Genomic DNA, 15647 nt, shown 5'->3' with positions numbered 1-15647 from the left:
TCATTCCCTTACAGAAACTAATTGTGTATCCCATATTGGATGTTCAATTCATTTAACACTCAATTTCACGAAAATCAAATATATGTATCCTTTGCATCATGGTTTAAAAATGAGGTTCGTCAGTGTATTAATGTTTTTACAAAGTTTAAACATTTACATATTCCTCAACTAAAATATATATATATGTATGATATTTTTAGGTACACCATTCACCAAATACAGCCGCATATGATAATCTCTTGGGAGATATTTCTTTGAGTCCAGTCGAAGCTAATGCAATGTCCTAATACAAAGTAAATGAGTTTAATTTTTCCACCGAACAACACTCTAGGTCAAGAAAAACAAACAATAGTGGTGTTTGGGTTAAGGGTGATGATGATGTTGATTACTTTGGCATCATACACGAGATCTTAGAACTGGAGTATGCAGGTTTCCCAATAAAAAAATTATTCTATTTCGATGTAAGTGGTTTGATCCAAGCACAGCAGGCACAAGAGTACATAAGGAGCATAATATCATTGAAGTAAAGCACAATAGGTCGTATCCTATTTACAATCCATTTGTTCTAGCGCAAAATGCTAAACAAGTGTTTTATGCTCCTTATCCATTGTACAATGACAAGTGTGATTGGTGGGCTGTAATCAAAATAAGGCCTATAGGGTGGGTAAAAGTTGAGAATGTGCTGGAGACTGCGTATCAAAATGAAATGCGGATTGATTACCAGCTAGTGGATGTTCAATTAGTGGATGGTTTGAATCACCCAAAAATTATTTTTGAAGAAGTTAATATTGTAGAACAAGAGGCTGAGTGGGTAGGAGATGATACAAATATTTTCAAATTTTACTGGTGGGATGATACAAATACCTATAGCGTTTTGTCACGTAGGATCGGAGGTCATATTTGTGCAGTTTTGAATAGTTAAAGATCATATTTGTGCACTGTCAAAGTTTAAGGTCAAAGTTATAATTTGGTGTCAAGTTTAGGGTCATTTTTATGTATTAACTCTAAAATATACCAAAAATCAATCCACATCCATCTGTAGACCACAGTTTTGTGCGCCATCCCTTCTCTGTGATAAACAATTCACACAAATCATAATCCAAAGCTCTGAGATAATTAAATTTTTCCACAATTCTAATTGAGCAAGAAAATAAATTGCTCTTGGAAATTAATTTTTTTTCATAATCTTTCAATTTTCAACTTAATTAGGATGTCGGTAGAAGATAAATGTATTGTGTTCTAGTTAATGCTCTTGAAAATAAATCATTTCTTGCTCGGTTAAAAATGATCTTTCTTTTCACATAGTTGTTTAGTATAAAAGAATTAGTGTTATGTCAATTCAAAAAATTTTGAAGTGGATAATTATTGTGCTTCAAGTGCTAAAAATTCATCTAGTAATCATGTTGTTAGGACCAAAAATGAAGCATTAAATAGCTTCATGCCTTCATTTACCATGGAAGAAGTTAAATTTTTGGAAAATTAAAAATGGTGGTTGGAAATAGAGAAGAATGTGAAGAAAATAAAATACAAATCATTTAAATAAGTTTGTCACGCGCTTTAAGTGAGTGTATCTTTGTTATGTCAGCAAAAGATGTCAAAATGACATAACGAGATAGTAATTTAGATGTTTAAAATGAACAAAGATTAATTGAGGTACCAAACTGAAACTTCAATTTTAGGGGCCTAACAATGTGTTTGGCCCATAAGATCACTTATTTATAAAAAAATAAAAAAAATAAACCAAAAATATTACTTTTAGAAATAGAGGATGTATTTTCTTTTTCAAGTACTAATTTTTTAGCTTACTATTTAATGACACTACTTTAATTAATAGACATCCACGTTAGTATTTTGATCTTTGTATTAAGTCAATTACCTAACCAATTCCTTCCTCCATGGGCTAGAGGCAACCCTCCTGAAAGAGTTCAACCATGTCCTCACCCTAGAGACTAAGTTCTGGAAACTCAAGTCCAGAATCTCCTGGCTGTTAGAAGGGGACTCAAACTCTAGATTCTTCTATAGTTTCACTCTCAATAGAAGGAGAAGAAATAAAATCAACTCCCTCATTGATAATAGTGGCAATTGGAACTACCGTCATATTGACATTGAACAAATGGTGTCCTCCTATTATGCCTACCTCTACACTACTGGTCATACCCTAGGTTATCTTGCTACCCAGCTCAACCCTTCTACTAAGGGTAGTATCAACCCTCTCAACCATGAAGCCCTTCAATCCATCCCTTCCATGGAAGAAGTCAAAAGGGCTATCTTTTTCTTCAAACCCAACAAGGCCCCTGGTCCTGATGGTCTACACCTATTCCTTTACCAGAAATTCTGGGACACTATGGGTCCCTCCCTATTCAAATTTTATCAAGAAACCTTCACCTCCTGCTCTATTGACCCTCAAGTGAACTCTACATACCTTTGCATCATCTCTAAATGTAGGAATGCCACCTTCCTTAAGAACTTTAGGCCCATAGGGCTCTGCAATACCCATTATAAGCTCATAACCAAGATCATAACCTCCAAGCTAAAGCCCCCTGGCAAAGATCATTGGCCCTTTGCAGGCCAGCTTCATGGCCAACAGGATAGCCTCTAATAATGCCATCATTGTGCAAGAATATGTTAGTCAGTTCTCCAAAATGAAGGGTAAGAAGGCCAACATGCTCCTCAAAATTGACCTAGAGAAAGCCTTTGATAGACCAGAGTGGTCCTTTATCAGGCAAGCCCTAGTTTTCTTTAATTTCCCCCTAACCTTATCAAGTTCATTCTCTCTTGTATCTCTTCTTCATCCATCTCTATTCTTGTTAATGAAGGGAAAACAAGCATCTTCACTCCCTTAAAGGGCATTAGACAGGGAGACCCCACGTCTCCCTACCTATTCATTCTCTGCATGGAAATGCTTTCTAGAAGAATTAACCATGAAGTTGACATTCTTAGTTGGACACTTATTTCCATCTCCAAAAGGAGGCACCCTGTCTTCCATCTCTTCTTTGCTGATAACCTCACTCTTTTTGCAAAAACTGACCTAAAGAACTGTCACACCATCAATAGAATCCTTCACAGTCTCGTCTCTTATTCTAGGCAAAGGATCAACCTTTCTAAATCTAAGATCATTTTCTCTGCTAACTGTACTCTTGAAGATCAGGGGAACCTCGACAACACTTTGGGCATCCACCCTTTCTCTAATTTTGGTAAATACCTGGCTTCCCCATCTTTCATAAAAACCCTGAAAAGGGGGACTTTCAATTTCTTATTGATAATCTGAATAACAAGCTTGCTGGTTGGAAAACAAAGTTCCTCAACATGACAGGCAGGACAACCCTAGCTAAATCATCCTTGGCTAGCATTCCTAATCATGTTATGCAGTACATACACCTTCCCAACTCCATTCATAAATTCATTAACAAATCCCAAAGAAACTTCATTTGGGGCACCACTTATGCCAAGAGAAAAATGCACCTACTGGGATGGGACACTATCACTCTTCCCAAAAGAGATGGGGGATAGGTATGCAAAGTGCTAACATCAAGAACAAAGCTCTTCTTTGTAGCTTGGGTTGGAGAATGTAATCTGACCCCCACTCTCCTTTGGACCAGTATTCTCCTATCTAAATACAAATCTAGGGAAAATACCAGTGTGGGCTCCATAACTTGGAAAGGTATCACTAATGGCTGGAAGATATGCAGGGATGCCCTCTTCTGGGCCATCAAAGATGGCACAAAGGTGAATGGTTGGGCGATAGATGGATCCCTGGAATGCCCTCTCTTTCTTCCATTATCCAAGGGCCTATCCCATCACTCCATAATCATACTAAAGTCAAGGATATCTAGAGGAAAGGTAGATGGGACTTCATCCCTCTTCCCTTCCACATCCCTCCTAGTACTATCCACATCATAAAAAGTGTCTTTCTGCAAAGCCCCAACCTTAAGTAAGACACCCATGTTTGGAGACTTATTGGAGATGACACTTTTTCCTATAAAAGTACTTACCACCACATCAACAGCTTAGAAAAACATCCCTCCACTACTCACCAATTCTACAACTGGATCTAGAAGCTTAGAATTCCTAACAAGATCAAGACCTTCATGTGGCTCTTGCACCACAACAGCCTTCCCACTAATCATACTCTTGCTAAAAGAGGTCTGAACATCAAATCCTCCTGTCATAGCTACAATAATAGTTAGGAGGACCAATACCACACCCTCTTTGGATGCAATGTTCCCAAAACCTTTTGGCACCATCTCATCCAAAAATACAAAGGAGCCCTTCATCTAAATATCCACATGTTTGATACTAATAATTGGCACTCTACTTGGAAAACCCTTAGTAAAGAGGATTTTGACCTAAATACCTCCTAGAGCACCTTGTTCCCCTTCTGCTTCTGGCATCTATGGAAGGTCAGCAATGGTAAGAACATTCCAAATACTAACTCTCAAACTTGCTTCAGCATACCCCATGCTAAAGCAGTAAAATACTACCATCTAGGGGATTTTAGAAACCTTCACCCTAGGACCTGCATCACCATTAAATGGCAACCCCCCACGTCAAACCCCTACAAGCTCAACACTAAGGGGTCCTATCTTGGGAACCCAGGTAGGGGAGGGATAAGAGGGATCATTAGAAATAGTAAAGGGGATTAGGTGGTAGGTTTCAACATAAGCTTCACCCATGCCACCAACAATCTCAGGGAACTCTTAGCCCTTAAAGAAGGCCTCAACCTGGCCATGGACCAAAACTTAAAGACCTTGGATATCTGCATGGACTCTCTAGAAGTGATTAACATGTTGCACTATGAAAACTTGCTATATAACTCTATTATATTTGAATGCAAATCTCTACCAGAGAAGTTGGGGAATCCTCCAGTGCACTACTCATATCGGGAGCAGAATAGAGTAGCAGACTCAATAGCGAAGCTAGGCTCAAAGCAAGACCTGTTTGACAACTGTCATATTTTTGCTACTCTTCCAATTAGTATAGGAGTAATTTTTTGGAAAGACTTCAAGGGGAAATCGTTCTCCCGAGTTGTATCTAGTAATGATAGCTTTAACCAAAACACTCATATTTTTGTACCTGATTAGGTCTTGCTTTGTAACTAGCATTTATTTACATTAATGCACACCCACTTCTTCACCAAAAAAAAAAAGAGTCAATTACTCTTTTATAAAATGAATTCGAGTAAACATCGAAGGATGTGGCCTATAAAGTGGATTTAGAATTTGAGATCTTATATTCAAATTTTAATAAAGATAAAAAAAGTTATGTGTTTTTTTAATCTGTCTTAATCTTAATGGATAAAGTTAGTTGATATCTGTTACTAATAGAAGATGATAGATATCTCATAAATTTAATCGAGATAGGTAAAAAATAACCCAAACACTGTAATTATAAAAATAAAATAAAATGAATTAGAGTTGAAATAACATGCACTACTGATGTAAAGTCATATTTATGTAGAATTACTAGTATTATTTAAAAGTTATTCCCTCCGTTTAAAAAAAAATGACCTACTTTTCTTTTTAGTTTGTTTAAAAAAAATGACTCCTTTTCTTTTTTGTCAATACTTTAATTTCAACTTTCCACATGACATGTTTAGGCCCACAAGATTAAAGGACATTTTGGTACATTTGACACAACCTTAATTTAAGACCACAAGATTCAAAAGTTTTCTTTATTTTTTTAAATTTTGTACGAAGTCAAAGTAGGTCATTCTTTTTTAAACGGAGGGAGTACTAATTATAAGTGGACTTTACTCCCTTCATTTGATTTTATTTGTCACATTGATATACCTATTAATAAAATCAATTAATAACATGATTATTTTACCATATTACCCTTATTAAATGATGTTTCTATTGTATCTTAAAGTTAATTTGAATAAAATAATTAATGTTAAGGATAAAATAGGAAAACAAAAGGTATCTTCTCTTGATATATTAAAAATGACAAGTAAAAACAGAAATTCAATTAGAAAATTTATCAAAATTTATGACAAGTGAAAACGAACAAAGCGAATATTTAATACTAGTCGTGATTGGTTTACTTTGAATTCAGTTACTCCTATCCATTTCAATGGTATATTTATTTTTTTATTTTATTTTAAAATAAGTGGTATTTGATACTCACTTCATTTGTTCATTATATTTAAAATAAATATTTATTTTTATTTATTTATTTAAAAAATTAAGAAATAATATATCATTATATATATATTTATCATTATTATTATTATTATTATTATTATTATTATTGTTATTATTATTATTATTATTAAGTACTAGTTATTTCTAATTTATTTTTTTGATGGGTCATATAACTTATATACCAACATGGGTTGTGGTGTAGTGGATGGGGCTATTCCACCCTTAATCAGAGGTCGAGGGTTCGACCCTGAGTATGGAAAAAACTCTGTTGGGAGCGCTGTCACCTTAATGAGCCCTGCAACGCGCGATCCGGATTAGTCGGGGCCCCAATGTCTGCACCAGACACAGGATGAAAAACTAAACAAAAAAAACTTATATAATTAGGGGGTGATAAAATTATCATTTTATTTATTTCTTTTTAAGTAGTGTGACAAATCAAATACGAACAAGTTAATTACATAAATGGAGAGAAGATAATCAAAAAGATATTAATGATATTTTATTTATTTTAATCTTATTTAAATAAAAAAGTATACACAACAAACAATTACATCTTTTTTAAAGTACTTATTAAAAATAAATTAGTAAAAATATATTTTACTTTAGAAGAATAAATAGTTTTTTAAGGGGTGTACCCGAATTAAAATCACCACTTATCTAGAGCAAGTAAGATTTATTACTATTCTATGAGTGTATTCTTAGTACTTCCTCAGTTTATTTTTACTTGTCATTTATTTCTAAAATGAGTTTCTATTTTTATTTGTCACTTAACATATCAAGAAAAGATTAAAAAAATATATATTATTTTATTATTAGTATTAATTAATTAATCTCAATAATTTAAAATATGACAAGTAAAATAAGAAGGAAGCTAGTGAGTACTCCTTCCGTTTCGTTTTAGTTGGCCCTATTTCTATAAATATTTGTTTCAATTTAGTTGTCCCTTTTGATGAAATTAAGAGTATTTTGTTATGTTTTTCTAATACTATCCTCAATATTAAATGACTAAACAAAATACATTTACTCAAATTTATATTTTTAAAGCATAATTAATAAGATTAATTTGATAAAATAATCCCCTAATAAATATTTTCTTATGAAGAGTGTTAAATAAAAAAATAACAATTATTTTAAAAGCGACGAAGTATATTGAATAAGTAAAAATGAATTAAGGAGCACGAGGAAGAATATCAATTTGGGGAAGGTAAAAAATTGTGTTATGGTTACTTTGTAGGAGTATACCAGCTGTAGTATTTACTTTGTATTTAATGCCCGTGGCAACGCGTAAATTCTTCTTTATGAATGCAACCGCAACACAATGTCATTATAAATACAAGCTCAATTCCACAGTCCCACTGCATACATTCTCTTCTGCTAAACCACCTTGTCCTCGGCCAAAAGAAAAAATCTACATCACTTTGCCTTGTTTTCATATCATTGAGAAAAAAATGGAAGATGCCATGAGGAGACTTAATCAAGAATCTGATCTCCCTGTTCAAAACAGCAAAAACTCTAGTACCCTTACTAAGAGATCTTCCTGTGCCACAAACAAAAGACCAGTCAAAGACAGTACTAGTGGTTCCTCCGCGGTGAGGTACCGCGGAGTTCGTCGTCGTCCCTGGGGACGTTACGCCGCGGAGATTCGTGACCCTCAGTCTAAAGAAAGGAGGTGGCTTGGTACTTTTGATACCGCGGAGGAAGCTGCTTGTGCTTATGATTGTGCTGCTAGAGCTATGCGTGGTGTTAAAGCTCGAACTAATTTTGTCTACCCGACTTGTCCTTCTCCTACTCAACCAACTTCTACTAATGATTTTCTTAATATTCCTTCTTTTAACTATATTAAGTCATCATCTTCATCTCATCAGTATTTGGGTTCAACTCTTAAGGACTTGTCGAATAGACCCTTTTTTCACTCCTCGAGTCCTTATGGTTCTACGGTTAGGGGTTTCAATAGTACGATTGGTTCAATGTGTCAGAAAAGCAATGAGTCATTGAACATGCTTCTCTTTCGCGAACTCCTTAGTTCTAATTCTTATTCTACCAACAATGCTTGTTCAACCATTGGTAATTTGAACGTGACAAGTACTAGCATGCCTAATTTGTACGAACAGGCGCTTCCGAATTTCATGTTCAAACGGAATGTCACTAGTGGCCCCTCTCTTATGCCCACTAGCGATACTGTTATTCCCAGCTCCTCTGTTATGACTACTCATGTGCCCAAATTTGAAAACATTATTCATAGTACTGTCAACACTACTACTGCTGCCATAGATGATTCTGTAGGCATGGAATTTTTTCCATCTGAGCCATCTGATTCTGGATTACTAGAAGAGGCCTTAAATGGGTTTTTCCCAAAGCCCAAGCCCATTAAGTCTCAGCTAATATTGCCTAATTACTCTAGTACTAATGTTTCTACTAAAGGTGAACGTTTGTCTAATATTTTCCCTCATCAGCAACAACATCAGATTAATGAAGGTTTAAACAGTGATTTTGGATTCTTATCACAAACAACGTCGTCACCAGCGTCATCTTTTCCAGTGTATAATCAAGATTATTTACCAGCAAATCTTCAGGTGTCACCAGGAGACAACATGATGGGAGACATATTTCAGTATCCAGACCTTCTCAGTATATTTTCAGCTAAGCTACAAAATGCTTGAACTTTTTACTGCATGTTGCAGGACTCTTATCTATGCTAACGTACTGATTTGTATTTTATGGTTCTTAATTAGTAGTTATTTGCTTGGAAGAAAGTGTTTAGTATCGACTTGCTAGTGTTATCTGGATTATGCTGTTTCTGGTTTAAAGAATTAGGGTTATGAAAAAAAAAAAAAGGAAGAAAACTAGCTGTTTAATTCTACAACTCTCAAGTTGTATGCTTAGTTATTTGAATGTAAGGGTTCCAAAATATAGCAGTGTTATTTTGTTTTTATCGTTGTGACATGGAACATTCTCTAGTAGTTGCAGACTTTGAATCAATTGATACCAACATTTTCTATTTTCTTTTAAGTTGCGCTTGTTTCCGCTTCAATATTTTATGATTGTAAGATTTATTAATGGAATATTTGCTTGTTTCATTGTTTGGTGGTGAGCAAATAGACGTGTCACGTAGGGTTTGCTTAGATATTGAGTACTTACGCTCTTGGGAGTTCCATTGTGTTGACTTTCATTTTCCAAATATTATACTTTATGCTTGTTTCCTTTTTTGTACAACAATACTAGTTTTCTATTCCTTTGGCTTTTGGTGTGTGTCAATCTTGCCTTGGTTTGCCCGCATAAAAAGACAGAAAAAAGAAGAGCGAGTCACCTATTTGAAAAAACAAAAAGTAATTACTCTCTTGGTTTACAGAATAATAAAGGATTCAGAGTAAATATCAAATTTTCTAAATTTTATTTCAGCTTGTAAATTAATTCCTTAATCTTTTCAAAGTAAAATATGCAAAACTTAACAATAAAAGAAGTATTGGGGTTGAACAATGAGTTGTTGGGATCTCTCTAACAAATCATTTCATTATCTATCGAAAGATAGAATCCACTATTACACCCCTATTTGTCAAGTATATTAGAATTTTTTTTTCTTTTTATTTATTTCTTTTAATTTAGAGTGGGATTTAATTATTTTTCTCAATTTTATAATTGAGAAATAGTAACCTTTTATAAAATTAATTGAAATATTAGTAAATAAAATGATCCTTTTAGCTGATCATTAATAAGAATAATTTAGTAAGCTACATACTTGAATAATGCTTTTCCAAAACAATGCAAAATACTCAGTAAAAGAAATAGTTTGATGTACTAAAACTCTCACTATGTGTATGTTTTGTCATAAGAATCTATTATGCGCAACCTCATCGAACTACATAAAAAAAAATCAAAAGAGAGCAACAAATCAAAATTCTTTTTCTGACAAGAGTGGTTTGCTCAAAGATTAAACACCCATCACTTTCAATTTTGAGATTGTGATTTCGAATCATCAAGATAGCAACAACGTGGTAGCTCCTGTTGAGGAATTAAAAAAAAAATGGAAATGACCAACGTTCTTTTTCTTGATGATCAGCTTTTTGCAACGGGGGTTTGCACCCGAGAGGTGTGAATGTGATTAGTGTTAGCACTAATAGTGTTAGTACTATTTTCATAAATAAACAAGAAACAAGGACTGAATTCAAATAATCTCATTTATTCTCGACATTAAATGCGAATAATAGCTCTGGACCATCAAAAATTAATTAATTAATAATTATATCCTCCATTCGCTTTTATTTATCATAATTTAACTTGGAACACCATTAGGAGAAATAATTAATAACATGATTATTTTATCATAATATTTCTATTAAATGATGTTTACATTGTGTGTTAAAATTAATTTGAAAAAAAAAACAATTAATAGTAAGGGTAAACTAGGAAAAAAGAAGTTTTTTTTTTACATGTCAAAAATGACAAGTAAAAATAAAAATACCATTAGAAAAATTGCGACAAGTAAAAGCGAACGGAGTAGCTTTATTGAGAAGATTTGACTAAATGGATACTTTGAAAACTTATTTTGAAAAATAGACACCAATTTCTTTTTGAATTAATTTTCTAAGGTTTGGGAAGAAAAAATAGAAAAGGTGTGGGGTATGGATTAAAGTGTAAAATACGAAACGTTATTGACACCCTCAAATCCTTTTTAAATACTTTTCACACCCCACCTTTCTATAAAATATCAAAAATATTTTGTCTCTCCTCACTGTCACTCACAAAACCATAGATATTTCTCCTTCCTTTCCCCCCCAACCTCTATTTTCAATTTCTATCTTCTTTAAAATTCTAAGATCTTTCATCTTATGGGATTTTTTTTTTGCTTTTTTTCAGTTTTGGTTTATGGTGATTGGGTTGATTTTGGGAGAATTTTTTTCTTTTTTAAAGAAACGGGGGTTGATTTTACTGATTTTTTTTATTTTTAAGATGGTATTTATTTGATTGTTGATGAATATTTGATGGATTATGTTTGTCCTTATCGATTGCATGTGGTGAAATTTTTTCGCAAACTTAATCGACTAATGGACCAAGAAATTCAGATTTTCTTCAAATTCTTCTTTAATGTAATGATGTTTTAGATGCATGTTCTTGTGGGGGATAGTTTCATCATACTTTTTTGTTGTTCTATTAATAGACCGTTCGGTTGACTAGATATTTATTTGATTTGGATGGAAAGATTTAAAAAAAATAAAAAGTAAAGCTTGATTTTACTGAAAATCTGTGTTTTAAAGTTCATGAATTATGACTGTCATTGTCGATTGTATTGTAAAATTTTTTTTCGAATTTCATCGGTTAGTGTGTCAGAAATCTGGACAAGAAGGACAAGTTCATTTATGATCCTTGACTTAATAGACTGTAGTCGTCTTTTTCTTACCTGATTTTCGTGCAGTACTTGATATCACTTTTTCGACGACAATCGAAATAATGCAACGGATTAAATGAGAAAGGGAGATATTGTTATTGTTGAATCAAAATGAGAAAGAGAGGAATATATGAATATGGAGGAACTCAAAAAAGTCCCTTTCATTTATATAATAGAGCTACCAAAAAAGTGACCGTTGAAAAGGTCTAACGAATCTTTATATCTTCTATAATCGATTATTAAGGTTTACTATAAACCCTATCATTGTGTAGCCTGAAAGAGTTGTAATTTTAAATAATGTACAGTTGAAGCTTCTTAAAATTGCCGAAGTAAAAAAAGATTGAAGAAATACTAGACTATGCAAATTATTTATTATATACTGACGTCGTTGTTGATTTCTACACATGATTGATAGATTATCAAATTTTTGAGAAGTCAATTATTCACCAACTCATAGGTCCATGATCAACTATCTGAATATATGGACATCTTAAAATAATGATAAAAAAAATTAAATTAAATAACATAAAGTATGACAAGTAACACCTTTCAAACATTGTAAAGCAATTTAGATATATCAATTGTGACACCAAATTACTTTTGACCATGATCAAGTGATATTTAAGGCATGTTATAGTCGTAAATCTATAAGGTGAGACTAAAAAAAAGGAATATAAAATAAAATAAAATAAATAAGCACCATTCAAGCAATGAAAAACAACTAGATATCATCAAATGAGATTAGGCGTGTCTAATGAGTATAAAGAAGAGTGATGACTGTGATTGTGGGTATTCATGGGACAAGTAGTAGTTGAGAACAAGTAGTCCTTCTGAATGCAGACGTTTGTTATGAGTAATTGATTGTTACTATCATTGCTCTTTCTTATACTCATTTGATCTAGTGTTCAATTATTTTATACTCTCATATGATGATATTTAGTTACTTTTCATTGCTTGAATGATGTTATTTTATTTTATTTATCATCTCTTTAGTCTCACTTACTTTCCACTAGACTCAATTGGTCGATACATGACTGTTAATTTAGTCTGGTATAGATAAATATATTTATTTATAATATATGCACAATATCTTCATAGGTCGAGCATCAATCACCTAATTCTATTGACAAGTAAGACGAGACTAAAATGGGAGACGAAACTAAAATGGGAGAAATAAAATAAACTAAAATAAAATAAATAAACATCATTCAAACAATGAAAAGTGACTAAATATCATTATATGAGAGTACAAAATAATTGAACACTCGATCAAATGAGTATAAGAAAGAGTAATGATAGCAACAACTAATTACTTAGAACAAACGTCTACATTGAGAAAAACTACTTGTTCTCAAACACTACTTGTCTCATGAACACCCACAAGTCACAACCATCACTCTTTCTTATGCTCATTAGATACATCTAATCTCATTTGATGATATCTAGATGTTTTGTACTGCGTGAATGGTGCTTGTTTATTTTTTTTTTTAGTCTCATCTCACAGATTTACAACTATAGCATGTCTTAAATATCACTTGATCTTGTTCAAAAATGATTTGGTGTCTCAATTGATGTATTTAAATTGCGTTACAATGTTTGAAAGGTGTTAATTGTCATACTTTAATTTTGTTATTATTTTAACGTATTCATATATTCAGATGGTTGATCATAGACCTCTGAGTTAGTGAATAATCGACTTCTAAAAAAATTAATAATGTATCTATCATGCATAGAAATCAACAACGACGTCAGTATATAATAAATTTTTTGTCCTTGAATATTTGTCCTACACAAAGATCGGTGCCATCCGAGAAAGGGTGATTTGCTTGTGGTCTGGACTGTCCCTCCTCACCTCCTCCATACTCCTCTTCTTTGAAATTATTCAGAATTATCCAATTCATGATCATTCATGCACTCGTATTCTATTGACCTATCATCCATTGTTAGGGGTGAGGATGGAGATGGGGGTGGGAATGATATAGAAGCTTCTTCCCGGGATTTTTCAACAATTTTAACCCACAATATAGGCCTGAAATTATCGAAATCAATGCAAAACATATACAATTCCAAGTGGCTATAATTCCTTATGAACGTTGGATAGATTATTTTCGCTCGTTCATCAAGTAACTAATGACCACATCGCTTGGATCGCAACTTATTTCTCAGCTTTCCATTACGCTTTTAAATATATCGGCGTACGAACCATTACAATGAAGGGCAATCAATGCTATCTCCTTAGACGTAGTTTTCAAAATCCAACATTTAGGAGTCTCCTTCCATTAGCTAAAAAATTTACCTCCAACAATTACGTATTCTATAATAGATATGATATACCTCGATGATAGTATTTAATAGACCCAAACAGTGGTTTATGATCCTAGACTTAATAGACTATAGTCGTCTTCTTCTTACATGATTTTCGTACAATACGTGACCTCGCATTTTTTAATGACCACCAAAATAATGCAACAGATTACAACTTAGAAACAACCTAAGGAGTGTTGGAATGTTACTATTGAGCCTAGAATCGATTTCAAAATGTGGAAATAATTTTAAGCTTTTTAAATGAAAATAAATAAAAATATAGGGCTAAAAATATGAGAAAATGGCTTAAAACAATGGAGGTAATGTCACTTACCGATGGATGCTGTAAAAATTGATGAAAAATGATTGAAAAATGGCCGAAATATTGCGAAAAAATTGACAAATAGTGATTGATAGTGGAGCTTGGTTGAGAATCTTGAACTTTTTATTTTTTTAATTAAATATCTAATATTATATTTTTGGACATGAAATAAAATGTAGTTTCTAAAAAACAGGGGCTGAAATGGGAGTGGGACTAAAGTGCACGTTTTAAACTTGTATGTTAGGATTGACACTTTTTTTAGTGGATCCATTAGGGTGTCTATTTTCTCAATTTTTCAACACTTGTGTCTATTTGTCAAAATAAGTTGTCAAAGTGTCCTTTTATCAAATTGTCCCAGCTTTATCCGACACAAAGTATGCACACGCTCAGAATGCATCAACCGCTAATTAAGTCACAAATCTAGACCATAATACATAATAATCTTCTATAATCAATTGACATGTATATTTTAATATGTAGTAAGAAAAATCTAAATGCATTATATCAAAATGTATATTTTAATACATCCTATGTCTCAATTCAACTAATATATATTTTTTTTAATCAGTTCTAAGAAAGAATTGACACTTTTTGTTTGATTAATATTTTATAACATTATCAATATTTTAGTCATGTTGAATTTCATTTATTTGTCAAAAAGTCTACAAAGGATTACTCTTCTATTTAAGATTTATTTTTTAAAGATAATTTAAAACATTGTGAATTAGGGTAGAAGGTTAGGATGAGTGTGTGGATCGCGGTAAGGTGTTAGGAGATCGATTGGGTAGCCGGTCAGTAATCCTAGACTTGTGTCCTTGAGTAGGGGTCTTTAGTCAGGTGAGTTTGGACGGGGTGAGTGAGTGTTTGTTACTAGGACTGTGTCCTTGAGGAGGAGCCTCTGGTTGTGAATGTAGGTTTCTACTAGGTGGTGTCCTAGTGCTTATTTCTTATTTCAAATTGCTCGTACTTCTCTTTTTCGTACTTCTCTGATAATTATATGTATTATATCTTGTTTCTGTATGCCATCTTTTCCTGTTACATGTTTCTTTACGAGCTTGGTGTACTATTCTCCGTCTTGAGCTGGGGGTCTATCGAAAACAGCCTCTCTACTTCTTCGGATGTAGTGGTATGGACTACGTATATCTTACCCTCTCCAGACCTCACTTTGTAGGAATACACTAGACCTGTTGTTGTTGTTGTTGTTAAAACATTGCGAAGTTTTTCCATATATCTCAAATTCAATGCCTAATAAAAATGTTATAAATTAAAATAAAGGGAGACGTAGGTCATAGGAGGATGTGCAAATACTCATATATGTTTCATAAAAGATAAAAAAGTGAAATTAATTTTGGCCACATATTTAATTGCATAAAGTAACTATTACTATACTATAGTAAGATAAGAAAAAAATACTCATAAATATTGAATAGTTGTTCATCTATCAAACAAAATAAATGATTCCTCCATAATTTCAAAACCTCACATGATACATATT

The 15647-nt window shown here is 32.9% G+C and overlaps 1 protein-coding gene across 1 annotated transcript; it reads left to right on the top strand.

Annotated features, from left to right (window-relative positions):
• Positions 1–7509: 7509 nt before the first annotated feature.
• LOC107852175 (ethylene-responsive transcription factor ESR1-like) lies at positions 7510–9073 on the top strand. The gene has a single exon (XM_016697235.2). The coding sequence runs from the start codon at positions 7592–7594 to the stop codon at positions 8801–8803; it is 1212 nt and encodes a 403-aa protein (XP_016552721.2). The 5' UTR covers positions 7510–7591; the 3' UTR covers positions 8804–9073.
• The last annotated feature ends 6574 nt before the right edge of the window (positions 9074–15647 follow it).

Source organism: Capsicum annuum, chromosome 11 (genome assembly GCF_002878395.1).
Source record: "Capsicum annuum cultivar UCD-10X-F1 chromosome 11, UCD10Xv1.1, whole genome shotgun sequence".
Classification (NCBI taxonomy): Eukaryota; Viridiplantae; Streptophyta; class Magnoliopsida; order Solanales; family Solanaceae; genus Capsicum; species Capsicum annuum.
Note: the sequence above shows the minus strand (reverse complement) of the source record. Positions and strands in the feature narration are given on the sequence as shown.